The sequence below is a fragment of the Aethalodelphis obliquidens genome, unplaced genomic scaffold, assembly GCF_003676395.1.
Source record: "Aethalodelphis obliquidens isolate GAN/ISIS:26980383/991018 unplaced genomic scaffold, ASM367639v1 scaffold6, whole genome shotgun sequence".
Classification (NCBI taxonomy): Eukaryota; Metazoa; Chordata; class Mammalia; order Artiodactyla; family Delphinidae; genus Aethalodelphis; species Aethalodelphis obliquidens.
In genome coordinates, this window is record NW_020837950.1 from 12,629,136 (window position 1) to 12,641,151 (window position 12,016).

The following is a 12,016-nucleotide window of genomic DNA, read 5'->3' on the forward strand; positions in this document are numbered from 1 at the left end:
TCAGAGGTGAATTCTATCAAACATTTAGAGAACAGCTAACACCCATCCTTCTCAAACTCTTCCAAAAGCTGCAGAGGAAGGAACACTCCCAAACTCATTCTACAAGGCCACCATCACCCTGATACCAAAACCAAAGATACTACAAAAAAAGAAAATTACAGACCAACATCACTGATGAATATAGATGCAAAAATCCTCAACAAAATACTAGCAAACAGAATCCAACAACACATTAAAAGGATCATACACCATGATCAAGTGGGATTTATCCCAGGGATGCAAGGATTCTTCAATATACGCAAATCAATCAATGTGATATACCATATTAACAAATTGAAGAATAAAAACCATATGATCATCTCAATAGATGCAGAAAAAGCTTTTGACAAAATTCAACACCCATTTATGATAAAAACTCTCCAGAAAGTGGCACAGAGGGAACCTACCTCAACATAATAAAAACCATAAATGACAAACCCACAGCAAACATCATTCTCAACGGTGAAAAACTGAAAGCATTTCCTCTAAGATCAGAACGAACAAGGATGTCCGCTCTCACTGCTATTATTCAACAGAGTTTTGGAAGTCCTAGCCATGGCAGTCAGAGAAGAAAAAGAAATAAAAGGAATACAAATTGGAAAAGAAGAAGTAAAACTGTCACTGTTTGCAGATGACATAATACTATACATAGAGAATCCTAAAAATGCCACCAGAACACTACTAGAGCTAATCAATGAATTTGGTAAATTTGTAGGATACAAAATTAATGCACAGAAATCTCTTGCATTCCTATACACTAATGATGAAAAATATGAAAGAGAAATTATGGAAACACTCCCATTTACCATTGCAACAAAAAGAATAAAATACCTAGGAATAAATCTACCTAGGGAGACAAAAGACCTGTATGCAGAAAACTATAAGACACTGATAAAAGAAATTAAAGGTCATACCAACAGATGGAGAGATATACCATGTTTTTGGATTGGAAGAATCAATATTGTGAAAATAACTATACTACCCAAAGCAATCTACAGATTCAATCCAATCCCTATCAAATTACCAATGGCATTTTATACAGAACTAGAACAAAAAATCTTAAAATTTGTATGGAGACACAAACAACCCCGAATAGCAAAGCAGTCTTGAGGGAAAAAAATGGAGCTGGAGGAATCAGACTCCCTGACTTCAAACTATACTATAAAGCTACAGTAATCAAGAAAGTATGGTACTGGCACAAAAACAGAAACATAGATCAATGGAACAAGATAGAAAGCCCAGAGATAAACCCACGCACCTATGGTCAACTAATCTATGACAAAGAAGGCAAGGATATACAATGGAGAAAAGACAGTGTCTTCAGTAAGTGGTGCTGGGAAAACTGGACAGCTACATGTAAAAAAATGAAATTAGAACACTTCCTAACACCATACACAAAAATGAACTGAAAATGGATTTGAGACCTAAATGTAAGACCAGACACTATAAAACTCTTAGAGGAAAACACAGGAAGAACACTCTTTTTTTTTTTTTTTTTTTTTTTTTTTTTGCGATACGTGGGCCTCTCACTGTCGTGACCTCTTCCATTGCGGAGCACAGGCTCCGGACACGCAGGCCCAGTGGCCATGGCTCATGGGCCCAGCTGCTCCACAGCATGTGGGATCTTCCTGGACCGGGGCACGAACCCGTGTCCCCTGCATCGGCAGGCGGACTCTCAACCACTGCGCCACCAGGGAAGCCCAAGAACACTCTTTGACATAAATCACAGCAAGATCTTTTTTGATCCACCTCCTAGAGTAATGGAAATAAGAACAAAAATAAACAAATGGGACCTCATCAAACTTAAAAGCTTTTGCACAGCAAAGGAAACTGTAAACAAGATGAAAAGACAACCCTCAGAATGGGAGAAAATATTTGCAAACGAATGAACAGACAAAGGATTAATCTCCAAAATATATAAATAGCTCATGCAGCTCAATATTAAAGAAACAAACAACCCAGTCCAAAAATGGGCAGAAGACCTAAATAGACATTTCTCCAAAGAAGACATACAGATGGCCAAGAAGCACATGAAAAGCTGCTCAACATCACTAATTATTAGAGAAATGCAAATCAAAACTACAATGAGGGGGCTTCCCTGGTGGCACAGTGGTTGAGAGTCCGCCTGCCAATGCAGGGGACACGGGTTCATGTCCCGGTCCAGGAAGATCCCACATGTTGCGGAGTGTCTGGGCCCGTGAGCCATGGCCGCTGAGCCTGCATGTCCGGAGTCTGAGTTCCACAACGGGAGAGGCCACAACAGTGAGAGGCCTGCGTACAGCAAAAAAAACAAAAAAAACAAAAAACAACAACAACAATAAAAACTACAATGAGGTATCACCTCACACCAGTTAGAATGGGCATCATCAGACAGTCTACAAACAACAAATGCTGGAGAGGGTGTGGAGAAAAGGGAACCCTCTTGCACTGTTGGTGTGAATGATACAGCCACTATGGAGAACAGTATGGAGGTTCCTTAAAAAACTAAAAATAGAATTACCATATGATCCAGCAATCCCACTACTGGGCATATACCCAGAGAAAAACATAATTCAAAAAGACACATGCACCCCAATGTTCATTGCAGCACTATTTACAATAGCCAGGTCATGGAGGCAACCTAAATGTCCATCGACAGATGAATCGATAAAGAAGATGTGGTACATATATACAATGGAATATTACTCAGCCATAAAAAGGAACGAAATTGGGTCATTTGTTGAGACGTGGATGGATCTAGAGACTGTCATACAGAGTGAAGTAAGTCAGAAAGAGAAAAACAAATATCGTATATTAATGCATGTATGTGGAACCTAGAAAAATGGTACAGATGAACCGGTTTGCTGGGCAGAAATGAGACACAGATGTTGAGAACAAATGTATGGACACCAAGGGGGAAAGCTGCTGGGGGGTGGGGATGGTGGTGTGATGAATTGGGCGATTGGGATTGACATGTATACACTGATGTGTATAAAACTGATGACTAATGAAAAAAAAAAAAAAGAGTGTCAGAGTTGCAGGCAGGACATTTAGTAAGTCGTGGAAACTGCCAAAGTCCTCTCTAGGTGGAAGGCATGGTTCTCTTACTACATTGGAATATACTGTGTCTACTTTCGCATTGCTCTTGACTAAATACAGACTAGAACAGCTCTCCTTCTTAAACAGCAGAGACCATGCAGAGGCTGCCTATGGCTCATGTCAAGGACGTGCTTCCTCCAATACCAGAACTAGAAGTTACTTCCACGGCGCATCAGCGAGATCAATATACACGGTGAGTGATGCTTCAGCTTTATTGACGATTTGACTATTCATTATAAACGTGAATAGATCCAAGGAGGTATAGTTTTCCGCAAACTGCATTTCTATCCGGGTGTAGGAGATAGAAAGTGATGAACTTGCAAAATCAGTTCATATGAATTAGATGGCATGAAATAAAATCACTGTTTCCTCCAAGGTCTAGGAAGGACCAGTGACCAGTAAACTAATCTCTTAGTTTGTTGAACAACATGTGCCCTGAGATGTCTGCTCATCTCTTGGTAGTTTCCTGGGGTTGAGTCATAAGTCCAGTAGGCTAATCATTATTTCACTTGGAACATGAGAAAAGAGAGAATGTAAATTTGTAAAGCAGAACTACTCACTGACTTTCAACTACTGAAATAAAAACTTCTCTAAATTTAATACTTGATAACCTAGATTAATGCACATTGATTTCCATGTATTTGAATACAAAACTGTGATCAGAAGTGTCTTAGAAATCTTTTTCTTTCATTCAACAAATATTTATTAAATAGCTATTTTGTTAAAGGCACTACTGATAACCACTGCAGGGGGTATAAAAATTATAACAGGGACTAGAAGGGAAACTAGCATTTTTTAGTATTCTTTTATTGTGCTTGGTGGTAATAGACTAGATCATTTACAGTTTATAATATTTGGGTCCTGGCAGGAAACTGATGGCATACTCATATTGAATAATTTGGGGAGAGTTTCATAAAGGACCTATTAAGCCAGGATGTGGGAAAACCAAAAAAGGACAGTGTAGCATCCTAGGACTAGTAACTGGGGGCACTGCTACTGTCCCTAAGACTAAAGGGACAAGGAACTCAGAGAGACAAAGACAGAAGCACACACATACACACACAGAAGAAATATGTGGGGAGGGCTGCCTGATAGAAGCTCTGGCTTTTGGTCATGGACACAACAGCCTGTGGTTGCCCTGAGGAGAGAGAATGAATATCCTAACTTGGCTGTTCTCCTTTTTTCCCAATGTCTAGTACTCCCCATTGGCCAAACCCAACCAGAGCCAGAGGACACTGGCACTGATTGAGACAGTTCACATAGATTGGCCTCCCAGAGCACCAAGCAAAGTGGACAAAAGGGGAAGGCAGATCTGGAGAGACAACCAAAGGGATCCAGCATAGGTGGCCCAATACATCAAACTGGAAACTAAGTGCCAAGGAACACTTTGTCTTCAGGACTAGAGAGAGGCAGGTCTTTGTGCTTGGGTCTTTAGTGCAATCAGGGTCTGCTGTTGGCTCAGAAATTCCTAGGGAGAATATAATGTCATCATATAATTGTTTTAATGAAATGTTACTGGCTATTATGCTTGATATTTCTCATTCTGGTCCTCATTCTCGGATGCTCAAGCTTGCACGTGAAGAGCTCTCCTCTGTCCTTTTACCAAATGCTTTTGGAGCACCTACTGTGTGCCAAGAATTCTGCTACTCATTGGCAAAATAACATGCAGTCCATCAGTGGAGGAATCAGATTAGGGAATCCCTAATTCCAACTGAGTGTCAAGTACCATGATGGAGGTACCCACAAGGGACTTGGGGAGCATTATGGGGAGACCCCTCATTCAGAGGACATGTTGCCTAGCATGTAATAGATGTCCAATAAATATTTAGTGGACATAAGTATTGAGTGAATGGATAAATCTCAACTTCTGTGTCTCTCTACTAGAATCATGGACTCCTGTAACCAAAAGAAACTTGTGTGAACACTTTCACTTTTATTTTATATAAGTGGGAAATAAGCCAAAAAAATATAGTGGCAGAGGTTGGAGGAGACCCCAGGTTTCCCGGGACCTAGGCTGAGAAGTTTATTACCACTAACCACACTGTCTACTTGGGGATATAAAGGAGGCTCCATGGCATAACAAAGGATTGGAAAGAGCCCTTAATCAGTGACTTTAGGAAGTTTTTCATGTTCTTATAAGACATAGTTTTAATAAACGGTTTAAAATTTTTTTCCACTAATTATTTTCAGGTCAACAACATTTTTGTGTGAATAATATTTGCCTTTTTTTAAATCTTCAGACTATCCATATGAATTCCTCTGGGCGATTTGGACTGAACCCTTCTGAAGAGTATTCATAATTCTATTCTGGGAATGAGTTAACTGGTAATAGTTGGTCTGGCTGAGGATGCACAATAGGAACCAGTAGGAGTGCTGACTGGTTGATGGAAACTAACTCAACAGCACTCATTTGACCCAGGAGATCAAAGGCACAAGAGTTTTTTTCAGGAAGGCATTATGAGTCATGGAAAACAAGCTAATGAAACCCATGGAAAAAGCAAGAGAACACTTACTCTCTTTGTTTATCCATCATTATACAGCTTACACTAGTCCCAAGATTTTGATTTTGAGGAACCAAAAACAGGGTTGAGGATGCAAATCCTTTCTCTCACTGGCCCACATTGCAGATCCTGATTTGATGTGTTTTCTTATATAGATGGATTGTTTCTATTTGGCAAATTGCTTAAGAGGACCTGGGTTGTTTGTTTATACATTTGCTTGCATGTGTAAAGCCTTCCTTCCTTTTGGCACTGGGATGTTTAAAAAAAATTCAAAACACCAAAATAAAATGAATTTAAGTGAAATACTTGAATGTTTAAATCTAATAACAACATGTTTCCTCTGTTTCCTTTGGCTTTCATCTTTTCATAGCTATCATTGATGTCAAGAATAATTATAGTTATTAACTACAGTAAAATCAAATATAAAAAAGAGGATAGTTCTTAACATTGAAAAATACTTTCCAAAGAATTAATATTGTTAAAATGGCCTTACTACCCAAAGCAATCTACAGATTTAATGTGATCCCTATCAAATACCCATGACAGTTTTCACAGAACTAGAACAAATAATCCTAAAATTTATATGGAACAATAAAAGACCCCAAATTGCCAAAGCAATCTTGAGGGGGAAAAAAAAAAAAAAAAAAAAAAACCAAAGCAGGAGGTATAACCCTCTCATACTTCAGACAATACTACAAAGCTACAGTAATCAAAACAGTGTGGTATTGGCACAAAAACAGACATATGCATCAATGGGACAGAATAGAGAGCTCAGAAGTAAACCCACACACCTATGGTCAATAATCTTTGACAAAGGAGGTAAGAATACACAATGGGAAAAAAGTCTCTTCAGCAAGTGGTGCTGGGAAAGTTGGATAGCTGCATGTAAATCAATGAAGTTAGAATACACTCTCACACTATGCACAAAAATAAACACAAAATGGCTAAAAGACTTAAACATAAGACATGACACCATAAAATTCCTAGAAGAGAACATAGGCAAAACATTCTCTGACATAAATTTTACCAATGTTTTCTTAGGTCAGTCTCCCAAGGCAATAGAAATAAAAACAAAAATAAACAAATGGGATCTAATGAAACTTACAAGCTTTTGTACAGCAAAAGAAACATAAACAAAATGAAAAAAAACCTATGGAATGGGAGAAAATATTTGCAAATGATGAGATGAACAAGGCCTAATTTCCAAAACATACAAGCTCATACAACTCAACAACAGAAAAACAAACAACCCAATCGAAAAATGAGCAGAAGACCTAAATAGACATTTCTCCAAAGAAGACATACAGATGGCCAACAGGCACATGAAAAGATGCTCAACATTGCTAATTACAGTACGTCCCCTACATATGAACCTTCAAGTTGCGAACTTTCAGAGATGCGAACATGTGTTCGCATGTCCAATCATGTAAATTCATGTGTCTGGCATACCTTGTCACGTGTGTGCATCCTCTACAAGTGGTTGTGCTTTTGTGTACAGTACTGTATAGAGTACAGTATCATTATTTCAAGCCCAGGATGTCCAGAAGCAAGCGTAAAAGCAGTGGTATATAGCCGATTGTGTTAGTTGGGTACTTAGGATAACTTTGTTGGACTTACGAACAAATTGGACTTATGAATACGCTCTTGGAAGGGACCTTGTTTGTATGTAGGGAACTTACTGTATTAGAGAAATGCAAATCAAAAGTACAATGAGATATCACCTCACACTGATCAGAATGGCCATCACTAAAAATTCTACAAATAATAAATGCTGGGGAGGGTGTAGAGGAAAGGGAACCCTCCTACACTGTTGGTGGGAAAGTAAGTTGGTGCAGCCACTGTGGAAAACATTATGGAGGGTCCTCAAAAAACTAAAAATAGAACTACCATATGACCCAGCGATCCCACTCCTGGGCATATATCCGGGCAAAACTATAATTCAAAAAGATACATGCACGCCTGTGATAACCTAGAGGGGTGGGACAGGGGAGTGGGAGGGAGGCTCAAGGGGAAGGGCATATATGTATACATATAGCTAATTCACTTTGTTGTACAGCAGAAACCAATACAACATTGTAAAGCAACTATACTCTAATTAAAAAAAGAAAAAGAAAAAAAAAGATACATGTACCACTATGTTCATAGCAGCACTATTCACAATAGCCAAGACATGGAAACAACCTAAATGTCCATCAGCAGACGAATGGATAAAGAAGATGTGCTGTATATATACAATGGAATACTACTCAGCCTTAAGAAAGAATGAAATAATGCCATTTACAGCAACATGGATAGACCTAGAGATTATCATATTAAGCGAAGTAAGTCAGACAGAGAGACAAATACCATATGATATCACTTCTATGTGGAATCCAAAATATGACACAAATGAATCTATCTACGAAATAGAAACAGACTCACAGACATAGATAAAAGACTTGTGGTTGCCAAGGGGGAGTGGGTGGGGGAGGGATGGAGTGGGAACCTGGGGTTAGCAGATGTAAGCTATTATATATAGAATGGATAAACAACAAGGTCCTACTGGATAGCACACGGAACTATATTCAACATCCTGAGATAACCCATAATGGAAAAGAATATCAAAAAGAATGTATATGTATAACTGAATCACTTTGCGGTACAGCAGAAATTAACACAACATTGTAAACCAACTATACTTCAATTTTAAAAAGGAAAAGAAAACACCTTCTGAGAGTTAAGGTGGAACTTAATCTCCTGATGTCATTATATGGTTAAAATTGCTTATCTGAGTAGATTTTCAGAGTTTAACTGCAGGGTCAGATTTAACATTAAGCAACCTAACAGGAATGAATGTTTCAGCACCCAGGTTTTTTTGGTACTCCAGTTTTTTTTTGTTGTTGCTGTTAGATCACAAACTGAGATTCTAATTGTAAAATTTAGGGATTGAGGATTTGGCAAATGGAATTCTACTAGTCATACTTTTTCTTATTTGTATATCCCTGATTAATAGGTGAGTCAGGCTCAGGTCTGGGATACTTCAGCAGGAATTGAGGGATGTCACAGTCTTTGAAGTATGGACCTTATATACAGTTTCTGAGAAGTCAAATTATTGTTTCCTTGCATATCACCTATTATGATCTGACAAATGACTTGGAAATCAATGGCAACTTGGCTTACAAAAGGCATGAATTAAGCTTCAAGTTCTGTTACATTGTGGCAGCTTTTAGAAGCTAATTTCACTTATTTATTAAAATCCTAGACTTTAACAGAAACTGTGAAGCACTGAAAGAGGTAGTGTTATGGGCTGTCTGCCCACAGCAAGCTTACAATGTGATGGAGGAGACAGGATATGAATGCCGCTAGTTATAATACTAGATGCAATGGTAAGGTAAGTGTCACTAGCAGGCTCCATGCTTCATGCTGAGAGTTCACAGGCCAAAAGAACCACTGCCAGTGGGGGTAATCTGGTGGGCTTCTTGGGAAGGCCACTTTTGAGCAGGGTCTGGAAGATGGCTTTTCCTGTCCTCTCAGTAGAAGTCAAATCTCCCACGTGTACATGTTCTCAGCCCTCATAGCCCTTTCCATATTGGTCATTTACAATTATTTTTGTGGTTGTTAATTAATGTCTGTCTCCTTCTCTAGACTGGTTCTGCTCACCATACTATCCCCGGCAGCTGGTAGAATGCTCAGCTCACAGTAGGCGCTTAATAACTATTTGTTGGATGAAGAACTATTTATGGAGCCTCCCTGTGCATCAGGCACAGTCCATGTATACTCATTTCCTCTCACAACTGCTCTTAGGTATCATCACCCCTGAGGAAGCTGAGGCCAAGGGAAGCTCACCAGTTTGCCTGCCATCTCTGGACTAGTATTTGGCTCCAGGCAAGGTCTGTAAAGCCGGTGCTACTCCCAAGACTCGCACTGTGGGGTGGAGATGGGGCAAAGGGTGCAGGATCCTTGGAGGGGGTGCCTGAGAAAAGGGCTCCCTCCGAGAACACCAGTGGCCTCTCTTCTGGGAGTGCAAAGAGGCCGGGTGAACCTGCCTTCGGAGGAGGCCTCTGATGGAACTGCCTCGGCATTGCTGGTCCTGCATGTCTCCCTCAGCCCCACAGCTCTGCTCGCCTCCCTGCCCGCCTGGCTCCAATAAAAACGACCCTGTGTTCCTGGGTGCCTGGTGTGATGCCTGGCTTCCAATCTACACAGCTGAGCCTGACTTTTAGCCCATCCTGGTTTTCAACTGGTTCCACGTCTGACATTGACCCACCCCTTCCCTATGACTTATATCTTTGTCGTCGTGTGTCTGTGGCTCTCACCGCAGGCTCCCCTTCCCAGCTGTGAGCCACACTCACCTCCGTGACCTCTGTGTCCTTCTCAGCAGCCGGGACCCCAGCACTCCATGCAGAGGGGTTCAGGTGTGGACTGGAGGGGGAGGGAACCCGGCACCAGGCAGGGAAGCTGCCAGCGTTGCTCAGTCACTGAGCAGACACGGTGGAATTAGAGTGGTAGAAAGAGGGAGAGAGAGGGAGAGAGGATGTGAGGGGAGAATTGGTGGCACTTGGCAATGATTTGATGCAGGTGTGGGAGTGAGGGTGGGGCAGGAGAAGGCGGAGAGAAGAGGCACGAAGGGCACCCCTCGGATCTCTATGTGGGGAAAACAGCATCATCCGAATTTATAGCTGCTAGCTTGGGTTTCTAGAAGAATTTTCATTTCCCAAAGGATTCCCTTCAAACTTTACTTTCATCCTGGTTGTAACTTCTACTTCCCCCTGCCCCCTGCATCCTTAGTCATCCTGAATGGAGCAGTCATTCTCCAGACCACCTTGCTCCTTCTGCCTCCTTTCTGACTGTGACATCTGATCTTTCCTTCCATCTGTAGAAATCCTCTCCACCCTTCAAAGGCAGAAAGGCTACCTTGTCCATGGAGCAGCCCCTGCTGACCGCAGCTGGAATAATGTCTCTTTTCTGTGCTTTCCCAGCATTTAGTCCTCTTGCAAAGTACTTCTCCATCCTGCCTCACACCACAACCATTGTACTCATGTCTGTTTCCCCACCAGATGGTGAGGAGACTTGGAACCACATCTTCTGCAGCTTCTGAATCCCCAGGGACAGGTACTCACTTCTCCCTACCCGCTCCTCCCTCGCAATGCTCATCAGTGGAGCTTGACAGATGTCGGCTGTAAATTCAGCACAGTGGTTACCTCTAAGGCGATGGGGAAGGGGATGGGGCTGGGCAGCTACATGCCAGGGACTTCTAACACAACTGTCATGTTCTGTTATAGACTTGGTGGTGGGTATATGGGAGTCTTTGTGTCATGATTCTATGTAGCTTACATATATTTTAAAATATACTTTTGTACCTACACGAAATTTAATAAAACCAAATTTTACAAAGGATAAATAGCATATAAATTGCATCTTCCTTTCTCCCTCTGTCAGAAGATAGCTCTGTCTGTCTCTCTCCCAACTATATTTCTTTCCCTTCATGTAAAACATGGTAGAATAAAGACTTGGAATCAATTTTTTGACAGTTGATTCCCATGATCTGATTTTGCTTACTTCCTTCTCTATTTTTTATTTTACTTCTCTTTTCTGTCTGTATCTTTCTTAACCATCTCCAACTATTGGTGCTATTCTGATGGGTGGCAATCTTAGGATAATGAGTGGAAGGAAGTTCTTACATTTTTAAAATCCAAATAAGGTATGTTATTGATTAACTGAGAGATATGACAACAAAAGATGCATTTAAAAATCCTCTATGAACTGGGAATCATGTACTTTAGTAAAGATAGGGTAGTCTAGAAGCTTCTATAATTTGAAGGACAAGATGAAGTGTGCATGCAAGGGCATGGAGCAAAACAGGACATTGTGGCAAAAAATAATACTCACAAAATTCTTTGGATGAGTTATTTTTTCACCTGAGAGTTAAGGCTGTTTCCAGAGAGAAATATGGAGATAAATTTATTCCTTATTGAAAGAATATCATTTTGAGGGTTATAATTGAGGTACTTTCATCTGCAAATAATAGCAGGCCCAAATCAAAATGACGGAAATTATAAGATAAATTAAATTACTGTCTTACCTAATAGAAATTCTGAATAGGGTGCTTCCCAAGTTGGTGAATTCAAGAACTCACATCATCGAGCACGCAGGTTCTTTCCTCCTTTTCTTCTCTGTCATCTTCAACTTGTTGGCTTTTGCCTTCAGGCTTCCCCTCTTATGGTTTCAAGAAGAGATTGTATTAAATGGTGATGCCACAGCATCAGCCATCAGCACATTCTTACACCACAGCATCCTTTTTAAGAGTAAAGGAACTTTATAAGAAGACCCCTCCTGGAAAGATTTCTCCTCATGTCAGAGCATCTAGAATTGGATCACAGACCCACCCTTAAACCCACCAATGACAGGACAGGGGGTTG

General features: G+C 40.5%; 1 protein-coding gene across 2 annotated transcripts in view; it reads left to right on the forward strand.

Annotated features, from left to right (window-relative positions):
• Positions 1-5,921, forward strand: part of TMEM156 (transmembrane protein 156) — a 51,981-nt gene extending 46,060 nt beyond the window's left edge. Inside the window, exons 6-7 of one of the 2 annotated variants that reach the window (XM_027103159.1) lie at positions 3,208-3,310; positions 5,358-5,921. In XM_027103159.1, coding sequence (XP_026958960.1) covers positions 3,208-3,310; positions 5,358-5,370 — 116 coding nt within the window. In that variant the 3' untranslated portion in view covers positions 5,371-5,921. Of the gene's footprint in view, positions 1-3,204; positions 3,311-5,357 lie in introns of both variants that reach the window. The other variant, XM_027103158.1, reaches the window with a different exon arrangement.
• Positions 5,922-12,016: the final 6,095 nt, after the last annotated feature.